This window comes from Seriola dumerili, unplaced genomic scaffold, assembly GCF_002260705.1.
Source record: "Seriola dumerili isolate Sdu_G_001 unplaced genomic scaffold, Sdu_1.0 BDQW01000121.1, whole genome shotgun sequence".
Taxonomy (NCBI): Eukaryota; Metazoa; Chordata; class Actinopteri; order Carangiformes; family Carangidae; genus Seriola; species Seriola dumerili.
Window position 1 is genome coordinate 1,871,848 of NW_019174376.1, and position 11,886 is coordinate 1,883,733.

At 38.9% G+C, this 11,886-nt stretch overlaps 2 protein-coding genes across 2 annotated transcripts; one reads left to right on the forward strand and one right to left on the reverse strand.

Moving 5' to 3' along the window:
• Nucleotides 1–487: 487 nt before the first annotated feature.
• Nucleotides 488–6,008, reverse strand: amhr2 (anti-Mullerian hormone receptor type 2). Its single transcript, XM_022748363.1, has 11 exons — nt 5,972–6,008; nt 4,996–5,202; nt 4,549–4,713; nt 3,988–4,083; nt 3,491–3,597; nt 3,171–3,389; nt 2,296–2,410; nt 1,754–1,906; nt 1,480–1,638; nt 861–997; nt 488–765 (listed from the first exon to the last, which is right to left on the reverse strand). Exons 1-11 carry the CDS (start codon nt 6,006–6,008, stop codon nt 649–651), a joined length of 1,512 nt encoding a protein of 503 aa, XP_022604084.1. The 3' UTR covers nt 488–648.
• LOC111223930 (cell division cycle-associated protein 7-like) lies at nt 6,007–10,793 on the forward strand. The gene is made up of 9 exons (XM_022748241.1): nt 6,007–6,054; nt 7,691–7,777; nt 8,116–8,469; nt 8,719–8,814; nt 9,062–9,211; nt 9,547–9,690; nt 9,930–10,079; nt 10,329–10,465; nt 10,748–10,793. Exons 1-9 carry the CDS (start codon nt 6,007–6,009, stop codon nt 10,791–10,793), a joined length of 1,212 nt encoding a protein of 403 aa, XP_022603962.1.
• The last annotated feature ends 1,093 nt before the right edge of the window (nt 10,794–11,886 follow it).

Below are 11,886 nucleotides of genomic sequence, written 5' to 3' on the forward strand. Positions count from 1 at the left end.
CAATTAATACCAATAATGATGGCTGCATTCACCTTAGATGTGTCAGTTTCCAGGATACAGCAGTTTGATTGTAGGAGAAGCACAGCTGTTACTAATAACATTAACGATGACTCTGTTCTGTTGATGTGTCCCAGTGAACCATGACAGTCTGACGGTGAGCCGACATGAACAATACCAGGACCCTCGCCTCGTTAATTTCATTATTTACACCTGTGCTCTTCTTACTATGACATGAAACAAAAATGCGATTTGTGCATGCAAGCTTACTGGTGTGGCTTACTAGAGTACTTAAATATAACAGAACTCACTTTGCTGCTATGACAAGCCAAAAAGCCTATTACTTTAATTTAACTAGTAGCTGTAAGTATATATTTTTTGATTATTATTATCTAAATACAAAGCAAAAATTATACATCACAGTAACATAAAATTGGGCGCATTTCTTTTCAATCTCAATAATTTACTGACAATGTATAATGTACCTGGATTCAAATTTATTAACAAAATTGTAAGTACCTAATGGAAGGAAAGCGAGTAATAGATCCTTCTGATTAAAAACTCTGATAAAAGTAGTGGCACAAAGAGAATAATGCAAATGCCTAATGTGTAGACTACAGCAATGTTAACCTGGAGGAAAAAAAAGAAAAGTCATGGAGAGAAACAAGACTGAAGAGAGACTAATCTGTCTGCAACACACTGAGCTGTCAGTCGAGCATCCGGGTCACAGTCCCAGCAATCGGTCAGGAGCTCCTGTAGTGCAGATCCCTGAAAAGTCAACACACACAAACAGTGTTTCAGGTCACTGAAACACAAAATACAAAAACTATATGTCCAAGTAAGAAGCACCTGTGTAGGGATACCTGTGGTAACAGCCCCCAGTGTTCAGGTATGGAGAGTCTCTTGTCCATGTTAGACACGTACGTGATGAGACTCTCCAGTGTTACATTACCTCCCAGCTCAGATTCATAAGGTAACAGATGCTCTGGAACAATACTGCCTGCAGGTGGAGACATTGGTATGAATTTTAACATCCTTATTATCATACTGGAGATAAGGTATATGCAGTGTACAGAGATGCAGGGTTAAAACAGAGCAGTAATCCTGACTAAATAAATGATTTCCTACTTGCACAATCGAAAAAACAATGCCTGAAGATCATTCTCCTTCCTGTTAAGAACATTTCAGTTTCAAGAGCACCTAAAGGTTTCCTCTTACTGCATGGGAAAATGTTATAACAAATTGAATCATTTTGCTTCTGTAGTCTTTTTGGATGTGATTGTTATTAGAAAAATAGGTTATAAAATAACTATTATGATGCATGTCGTTCTTGACAGATTAAATGCGCATAACTGACTAGAATTACTGTGAATTAAAATAGCATTTTCAAGGGTGAAGAGAGTGCACACTCATCTCAGTTACAGATGGTTTTTCATTGAATATTCTCGTTTTTTTACCTGATCATTCTGAAAGGAAGTTTACCTTCAAATAAGTCAGAGCAGCGCATCCAGATCTCCCACAGAAGCAATCCCAAAGCATAGATGTCCCCCTGCATGAGACACAAGCTGCTGCCGAGGTTTACAGAGCCTTCCAGGAACTCAGGGGGCATGTAGCACAGTGTGCCCAACTGAGGATGACCCAGTAGATGGACAGAAATGTGAAATTCTTTAGTGAGCTTACAGTTCCCTTTTTCATGATTTCGCTGCACTGTAAATTAACAGTAGTAAGTTGCGGCTCCACTCAAGTCTCACCTTCATGTTTGCCGTGCTGCTCTGCCAGCTGTGAGGACCTGAGCAAGAACGCAAGATGGTGGAGCATCCAAAATCACACAGGACACAGGTGCCATCAGCTCTCACAAGCACATTGGAGCTGCTGAGGTCTCCATGGGCCACAGGCGGTTTATGCTCATCTGCAAGAAAAGAGACACATGGGTGGTAACAAAGAACCTCAGAGTAACAGATAAATGCTTTAAGGAACCATTGAAGCTGGTTAACATCTCTGTTCATGAGTCTACCGTACGGAATATGCAAAGAGCACCTTGACACTCCACATGGTCTGATGAAACTAAGGTTGAATTGTTTAGGAAGAGCATGCAGCTCTATATGTATGGTGTAAGGCGGAGGTTCACCTATTCTTTCCACCAGTACTGTGGATGTTTAATGGCTGTGTTCAACACACAGACACAAAAGATTATATAATTGTTTGTGTGATATTAGCTTAAGCACATTCTGTTTGTCTGTACTTGGGAGTTACATGAAAATCAGATCACATTTTCTGACCAATCATTCTGGCCATTACCATAGTTGCGAAGGTCAGAGTGGAGATAGGAAAGTCCCTGCGATAAAGACTGGCACAACTTCAGTGACAGCATCCAGTTGGTGGTGTGTTCACACAGAAAGGAATGGAGAGAACCCTGAAATCAGAGGGACACTGATGCACAACAATATGAACCTTAAAGAGTTTGGCCACATTGGCTTCACATATCGGCTATAATAAAGATATGGGTGTGAGAGGTTTTTGCAAGATAGACTGTAGGTATGTTCAAAGTCAGTGTAATCATGTATGGATGGTATCCACCTCGACAGTGTGCATGCAGCTCTCAACAGAAGAAATGCTTATTATCCTGATCAGAACAATGGGAACACACTGGTCCATAGATATGAAGTGACTGTAAAGTTACATGCGCCCTTTATATGGAAGCAAAGAAAGGCAGCTGATTTTTCAATTTGAATGTTGGTGTATGAAGTTCACCAGTGTTATGTGATGTTGTGAATTGACTTGAATTTTAGATCTGAAAATGACCAACTGAATCTGAACAACTTGAATTAGTTTTTTTGTAATATTGGACAATTCGTTAAAAAAAAAAACAATACTTAAAATCAAGTTTTTGAAAGTGTAGAACTTGAAATTGTCTACTAGAAATATGAAAGGAGAGAATTCACACAACTTAAATTCAGATAAACAATAAGAAATATTTGAATGATATAAATTCAGTGGTATTCAAATTTCAACATTTGGAATTTAAGATTAGGTATTCACTTTCTTATAAGAGACAAATACTTATGGCCGTTCTCTGCTTCGTCACCCTGACTCCTTCTCCCTGTTCCTTGAATAACTTTTGATGTCTTATAAAACAGAAAAACGCACAACTCATTTCCATGGTTGCCACTTACATGTTCAGCAAACTGCAAAAGAATGAGCCAACTACCATCCGGTTTCCTCCCAGTGCCCAGGAAGTGGAGAATCCCAGCATGCTTCATCAGTGGTAGCTCATAAACCTCCTTCTCTGCAGTAAATTTATGTTCCCAGCCTGCAGGGAAAACTTTCACAGCCACCATGGATCCTTGGTATTTCCCCTGGCAAACAGTTGCAAAATACCCACAGCCCACAATCTGAAAAATGTATAAACATATGGGTAAAAGTCTGTCTGATTTAACAATACTTTGCACAGTGCAAATCATACATTATAAATCCATTTGATATCTAGGCTTACCCGCTGTAGTTCAATGTCGTCTACATCAATCTCAGAGGTTTTTGTTGTTTGGCAGGAACACAGCGTTGAGACACTATAATCACGAGGGCAGGCTTGTTGATTCTCCTCTAAAATAATGAAAGTAGATGAGTCTTGTAATTCAAACTGACTCCTTGAAGGTAATAAAGTCACATTTCATTTTAAAATTGCCTGGCTGAATAGCAACCAACAAGACAGAGAAAATCTGATTGAAGAGTAACAAAGAGAGGACACAGGTAAAAGGGAGTATTATAGCAGAGAACACCAAGGTCAGTCCAGCACAAAGAGTGAAACACTTCCAAGGTCAAACAAAGACATCATGAGAACAGAATCTGCATTTAAAAAATGTGGAAACGTGGCTGAAGAATGTTTTTCTCTGATCCTTTGAAAAGCAGAGAGGATATTTGATACAAAACAACACAAATTGAAAATGAAACTCATATTCTAGTGAAAGTAATAGAGCTGAATACAAAGCTTACTTTTGTTTCTGAAGAGGCATTTGGCAGCAGTGATCATGAAGCACAGGACGAGCAAAGTTCCAATCAGAATCATTATACCAACTTTAATGAATTCCCCTATAAAGACAACAAAAAGCAATATTATTTCAAAGTTATATAACTTATATAAGAGTTAATATTTTCTGTGAATGATGAATAGCGCCCATTTTAATGCAGTACATTTGTCAAATTAATGTATAACTATGTGAGAGGAAACATATTTAATTTATGTGCAATCTGATAGGAAGAGTAAGTCTAAATTTGTACTAATTAAGTGAGTATAGCATGTTGAAAATACTATGAAAGGAAACACAGCAATAGCTTTAGTATAATCTTTTTTCAGCTGAACTGAGTTTCAGATTTTCAAAATAAAGACAAGGAAAATCTTTTTGGAGGAGACAAGGGTGGAGGTACGGCGGTAGATGTCTTCTGTAACAATGATAACATATCTCACTCTGGTAAAAATGTCAGAATAATATTTCATGACTATGTGGGTTGCACTTGATAGTCGACGACTGGATAGCAATATTATTATGATCATACCTTCAGAATAAGAGGAGGTGAGTCGAGGCTGCTCTGAGTGAGGGGCCCAAGTGACGTTGCTATTGCAGAGGTCAGTGTTGCAAACACATTTAATGACGTGACTGTTAAGCAGTGTTTGTGCTTTGCAGGTTGCATCTGGGCAAGACTTTTCAGCCACATCACAAGCTGCCAAAGAAAAATCAGTAACACAATAGACAATTTAAAGAAAACATAGAACAGAGAACTACACTATGCCTATAGACTCAACTATGTTTACTACATATTAGACCAAATAAATCACAACAAGTAACCAATATCAGCTCTGATATTGATTGGCTTTGAGACTTCAATTAGATTTTAAATCAAGTGCATAAAAAATGTTTATGACTCTTTATAATGGCACAACAACAATCCAGCATGTGGTCAAGTCCAATTCATAAGCACCTAATGAGATTTAAGGTCTCTCACCAAGGACGTCGACCTCTGGCCGGCCGTTGATGATCAGAAAATATCCCACACAGCAGTGGGTGTTCTCACAGACCTGCACTGAGCCACTCACATTGCCAACAGTCGTGTATTTGTAGTTCTGTTGTGTATTTGTCGTTCTGTTCACTTGGAATACACACCATCTCTTCTGAAGTAAAAACTGGTTGGACATACAGATAAAGATGCATTCTGCGGAAGAGGAGGAAAGACTCTTAAGCTGATTGTCTACCGTTGCACTCACAGTTTGTCTTTCTGGTGAGCAATATTTTCTAAATGCTTCCTTAAAATAATAGCTACCAGTTACAGTTACAGAAGGACTAACCTTCTTTTATGATGAGAGGATTTATTGGTGACAATATCACTTATAACATTATTACAATTTTTGAATTTATTTACACAGGCAATCAACTTCATTGTATTGAGCTGAAACAAGTAGACTTACTCAATAGACAGAGTGCACATATCTATCAAACTGTAACCACTTAAGCTCAGTCGAAAGTTTGCCTGTAGATTTAATATTATGACTTGGTCCTGGGTGGTTTTTATGTGGGTAAGTCAAGAAGAGACCCAGATGTGCATCTTATCAGGAGCCTCAATAGACACAGCCTACGCGCACTCGTTTACTGCTTTTACACTGTTAATCTGTTGTGCTCATGGGCTTGTTGATACAGGTGATATGATCCGCCAATAAATATTAAATATATAAATATATAAATATTAAATACTTCATTTTCTAAATTCAAAATTTTCATCATCTCATATAGTTTTGTGAGGTGATGAGGGTGACTGTAAAGTTTAGGAGTCACAACAGACACACGTCTAAGCTGGCACTAAAACTGTAAAATAGAAGTCAATAATCTTCCAAAAACATCAAAAAGCAGAAGGAAATGTGCACATACATCTTAAGAGCTCCAGAGGAAGCTCATTAATATTTTTTTAGAATAACAAGTGTACTCACCAACAGCCAAAATCACCCGCCACCGTTCCATGATCATGGTCCCTCTGAGACCAGAGGGGTCGAGCAGGGAGTGTTCTGGGAATGTGAGAGGAGTTTCCCACGTTTCACAGCATCACTCCCACTGCCACACACCTGCATGTGCTACACGTCCTGTCTGCCAACAGTCTGTGGGAATACTGAACATTTATCAACATAATCATCTCCCACTGTCTAGGAATATCATCTGCAGTCAAGTGGGGGTGTTGCAGCCGTCTCACTTCTTTATGGCCACAGGTTAGCTTAGAGCACCTTTCAGACAAATTCACTGGGGCCACAGAAGGAAGCATTATAATTCAGTAACAGCATCCATGATTTTTGATTTTTTTTCCCCCTCTTTATTATAGTCCCTCAACCACATATGGAATTTTAAGGATTTGCACCAAGATAAGAACTGATTAAATGTTAGGAATGACAACACTAAAAACACTCCAAACTGAGTCACAGTCATGAGATATTAAATCAAAGTCATGGCTTTAAATCAAAATTGCAATATCTGCAGTCAAATGTATGACACACTATGTGAAAATTATGAGATATTTGGTGAAAATTATTACTTTTAGATAGTAATATGAGCCCCAATAGTAAACTTTTTAGCCACACACACTGGCAGCTTGGTTCTAGGGATGGATTGCCATGAAATTTTGTAGGCATTCATGATCCACAGAATGAATCCAAATGATAATGATGGGTTATGATCAAATACCTGCATAACTGATGACATTTCCACCAGGCTCAGCTGAACTCAAGTTTTGATAATATAATAAACATAATCATAATTTTATCTTAAAAGTCTGAATTTTGACCTCCTCCGTTTTAACCTGAGGGCCAAAATTAAAATTTTTCTAATTACCTCAAGACCACCAAGGAGGTTATGTTTTCGCCCATGTCTCTTTATTTGTAAGCAGAATTACATAATAAGTAGCCTACCGAACTGATTTGTACTGAACTTGGTGGAGTAATGGGACATGCATGGGCCTGGGAAGAACCTATTAAATTTTCAGCAAATCTGTATCATTTAGTACCATGAATTTGAATTTTTTTATGAAATCTGTTATATGTTGTATGATATTGGGGTGATGTGATTGCCCTTCTAGTTTACATCATTTATTGTTATACATTTAACTTAGAGTCCCATAATTCTTACTTAATTTACCATGAGTAAATTTATCCTAACTTTGCTTTCACTTTCCTTTCTGGTGGAAATGGGCCTCAATAAACAAACTCCGTGAACTCACTTTTGTTGAGACTCCAATCGAGTACGTTATGGAAGAGAAAGCATTTAAAAAAAAAAAATCTCTATCTACTGTTTAATTCACGAGTTTAACCCGAGAATTTCATAAAATTTAAAGACAAGTGGTGTTGTTTTTCTGTTTTCAAAGGCGGCATGTTCAGCTTTTCAGTTCACTCCTGGAGTGCGGAGTTTTTACTTAAAAAGGAAAAAGAGAAAAGATATTACCTAGGCTAGTCGGTGCTCTGTGCGCTGCCCCAAGATTCAAATCAAGCGCATCCAATTTTCAATCAGATTAATTGGACAGGGCGGGCGGGCCTAACCAAAACTCAGAAGCTAGCATTTGTCAATAGTCCACGTTAGTCACGAATATAATGGTAAAGTAACGTCGTACTTGTTCGTTAATCATTATAATGTGTTAAATCTAATTTTGTTGATATGTTTTTCTTCAGGCAGGGGTTTTAGCTGATGTTTTTGCGGAAGACTCTGAAAGTGAGAGAACATTTTACGGCTTTTCTGACAGTGAACTCAGCGATAAGGTGCGTTTGGCTTCAGTTAAGGCCTTCACATCCCCAGACACAGCATAAGATACTGAAGGGATTCAATGAGGCCTTAGATTCAACTGTGGTGGACATTTAGTTCGGTTACGTCATGATTTATCGCTGTCGAATCAAGAATACATTCACTGTAATGATTTGTCATGTGTAGCTCATTCATTGTCACTTCAATATAGCTGAGAGACTGTTTTTATTTTCTGCTATAACAAGGCGTTTTGACAGAAACAGATCAATTCTACTGTGAATACTAATACTATCGTTTAACATTAAGAGTTGTGTCACTTGCCAAATGAGAAATCACCTCTGTTTACGTCCAGCAGAATTCAAATTTTGAAGATGAAGCCCAGAGTGACCTTTCCACCGAGAAGCAGAAAGCCACATCTAAGTCATCTGCTGGCCCCCGGCCCTTCCGGCTGAGGGTGGCACTCCGCTCCACTCCCTCCACCACCAAGCAGTCCACTGATGAGGAGGCAGAAGAGGAAGGAAAGAGGACAGAAAAGAGAGGGGCGAAGAAGTCAGGAAAGACCAGTCAGAGACGTGTTAGATATGAAGATGCGGAGGCAGCCGTGGCTCGGCCATCTCCTTCTGAAGAGCGGGGATCTGATTCAGCAGAGGATGTGTCAGATTCTTTCTTAACTAAGAGAGAGCAGAACATCAAGGCTAACAAAGCAATGGTAAACCAGCAGCACAGAGCCACTTACAGTATAGTTGTATTTGTAAACTGGAATATAACAAAGTATTTAAAGCTCAGGTTCCCAAACAAGCACCCTAGAATAAAGTTCAGGGAATTGTGATATTGGCGTCATGCAAAAACTACTTTTAGTCGAGTTCAAGTGCTGTTAAATTTGCCCTTCCACAGTGGGTCAAGATGTTTGTCATCTGCCATGTCTCTAATGCTTTTTATCTTCTCTGTTTTCTGACAGCTGGCTCAGCTGATGGCAGACCTGCAGAAAATGCCAGGAGGTGCAGGGTTTCTGAAAAAACAAGCAGGCAAACAGAAGACAAAGGAGAAAAGCTCTGTGAGTAGATGGTGATGGAAAAACAGGCAACTGGTAATATTTAAAATGATGAGAAGTGGACAGAAATGTAGCATCCCACCCCACATTTTGATGAAAGTCTCCACTAAACAAAAGGTGATTCGACATACTCAGCTAGTGGCCAAAATCTTTTTTCTTTCTCTTCATGAGTTGGTCAGTAAAGCCCTGAATATCAGTATTTCTTTGCAGACCAATGCACTCTAGTGATTTTATTCAACCTCACCTACAGCGTCCACCACGCTCTGGTGCAGCTGGAGGAGAGTCCAGGAGGAACCCAGAGCGGGCGTCCCGCAGACAGACCCGCTCGATGGGGGGATGTGAGGATCCTTCAGCCCCCAAGGAAGAAGAACTTGAGGTCAGCTTGGAGGAGCTGCTGGAGGTCAGTTCTGTCATTTGTCATGGACAAGGTGGAAATATTAAGAAAAGTACTGGGAGCCTCCACAGTTATTTGTTTATTCATATCTTACGTGTTTGCTCAACAAATTATGCATTTAGCTTTTCTTTTTAGAAATGTAAACATGTTTGTTTATGAAACTACAATAAGAATTTGACACCTATTTTTCTCATCCATTTTGTATTTTTTTTATCTAATGTATAATGAGAAATAACCATGTGTTAGTCTTGTGTAGGTCTTTATTTAGCTGACTATATTTTGTCAATTTCTGTGTGAAACTTCAAGCTAAACAGATCATTATTTTCACCTGTGTGTTCCAGGTGCGCCGAGCGCCGCAGCGCCGTGGCACCCCACGGCCTAAACAGTGCAAACCTCATTTTATCCGTCCTGTGGACGACATCACAGAGGATGAGCTCCAGCTCGTCGCAGACAACATGACTGATAAAGTCTACAACAGTGTCACAGTGAGTTCACAGCCAGACTCTACCTGCCGCCAGTGAGATATAAGGGAATGGCACAGTATACTGAGAGATTTATGCCAGTATGTGGTTAGTTTCTTGCCAGATCAATTATCCCAGGGACCACTAACAAAATCCCGGTGGCAGCTTTAGGAAAAAGGTTGACAAGTGTTCTAAAATGTAATAAAACCATCAGTGTACCTGTGCACCAGCTTCGTTGTTGATGGCTCTTTGTGTATTTTCAGGGCTCCACATGTCATCAGTGCCGTCAGAAGACTGTTGACACCAAGACTTGCTGCCGCAGTGAGGAATGTCGTGGGATTCAGGGTCAGTTCTGTGGGCCGTGCCTGAGGAACAGATACGGAGAGGACGTCAGGAAGGCGCTGCTCGATCCGGTCAATCTGCTAATACACCAACACACACTCCACACCTGTATGTTAGTGCTGAGATTGACACATTAAAAAGGCTATGTAGAGAGATTTTGGGGGCATTATTGTTTGTTTTCTGTCATTCTTTGACCGGTATGATTGTGAAAAAGGTAGTGAACTACATTTTCTTCTGTACTGAAAAGGTCGTAGATTTAATTTTGGCAATACTGCAGAAACCCTAGTTTAACCATTTGGTCGTGTTTTGTTTTTTTTCAGGAGTGGAAGTGCCCTCCCTGTCGAGGCATTTGCAACTGCAGCTTCTGCCGCCAGCGTGAGGGCCGCTGCCCAACTGGCATCCTGTTCCCCTTGGCTCAATACCATGGCTTCTCTGATGTCCACTCCTACCTCAGCAGGTGGGGTACTGCACCATAAGACTATATTTGATAAATTAAGGTGTTCTCAAATGGCTGACTACTTACAGAGACACAGAATTTAAGTAATCCTTTTTTTTTTTACATCAGAAAATGATATGCAAGTGCATAAGGAGACACTCCAGCGAAGTTGTCTAGGTTGGGTCATTCAGACCAGGAATTTGACTTATTAAGCTGTATCAAAAGCCTAGTTATTATTCTGCTTAACTCAAGTGTGTTAGAAACAGACAAAATTCCTAAAATGTATTATTTCTCTCTTTACAGCCTCCGGAACAAACTGAAGAGTGAGGATGATGATGTGGAGATGTGATTTCAACACTGGGGGGAGCAATTGTTCAAACTGTGTTATGTTCTGTGTGTTAAAGTTTTTGTTTTTAGTTATTGTCAAACATATACAACCTGTAATTTTAAATGAATAAAGTTTTTTTTTTTTTTTGGTCATCTAATTGTTCTGTCAGATTGAGGCACAAGTTTGTAAAGAAATGAGACAAAGTATATTCATAATTTTAATCCAGCTGTTGGCATTTGCAGTAGTTGTTTACACACAATATAAAATCCCTTATTTAAAACGGGGTAAAAAGAAAAGTAAGAGCACTTGTTGTTTGAACTTACTCTAAAGAGAGTTTCAAAGGAAAGTTTTTAAACACTTTACACATGTTACAAATGAATTATGTAAAATTAAGCAGAATACTGAAGCAAAGAAAATAATAGTGAGAAAGATCTGTTCAGAAAAACTGATGTAACCACTAAGTCACCTTTTGCAACTTATTTATTTAAACAACAAAGGGATGTGTGTCCGAGGTTTGCCTCAAGCTGGATCTTTTCCAGTTAGAACTTTAACATATGCATATCAAGAGTAAAAATTATTAGAAAGTCCATGGACCAAAGAAGGATTTCCTAGTTTTTCTTATAAAATGAGTATGAACCTTTGGTTTTGAGCTTACAAGTTTATGCTGTCAGGACATAACAAAATAATTCACTCTGACCAGATATGACTAAACAAATAGTTTTCCGCAGAAAGAAAATAGAAACCAACATGACTGCAAGGCAAAGTCTCAGAAGATAAGCATACCACAGAGGAAGTAGTACTGGGAAGATCTGGACTGTATAGAAAACATTCTATGACAGAGAGGCTCTTAAGTTTACACATTTCATCTACATATATATATAAAAGTAATAACATAAGATTAAGATTGATTGTGCATGAGAGGTTCATACAACTGAAAGGCATTCTCTTGCAATCATGTAAGATGATCCTGCCTATGCTAAGTATATCTGTAGCCTTTACATTACCAAAAATATATATATATACATAGAAACCAACATGACTGCAAATGGCAAATGGTCTCAGAAGATAAAGCATACCACAGAGGCTACACTGTAGTCTGGGGAAAGATCTGGAC

Excerpts from the sequence above, each read along its gene's own strand:
- LOC111223930 (XM_022748241.1), top strand. The coding sequence starts at position 6,007 with ATGGTCCCTCTGAGACCAGAGGGGTCGAGCAGGGAGTGTTCTGGGAAT. Across the intron at positions 9,691-9,929 it reads AAGTCTACAACAGTGTCACA|GGCTCCACATGTCATCAGTG; the intron begins GTGAGTTCACAG and ends GTGTATTTTCAG. Across the intron at positions 10,080-10,328 it reads GGAAGGCGCTGCTCGATCCG|GAGTGGAAGTGCCCTCCCTG; the intron begins GTCAATCTGCTA and ends GTTTTTTTTCAG.
- amhr2 (XM_022748363.1), bottom strand. The coding sequence starts at position 6,008 with ATGATCATGGAACGGTGGCGGGTGATTTTGGCTGTTG. Across the intron at positions 5,203-5,971 it reads GCGGGTGATTTTGGCTGTTG|AATGCATCTTTATCTGTATG; the intron begins GTGAGTACACTT and ends CCTCTTCCGCAG. Across the intron at positions 4,714-4,995 it reads GCCAGAGGTCGACGTCCTTG|CTTGTGATGTGGCTGAAAAG; the intron begins GTGAGAGACCTT and ends TTTCTTTGGCAG.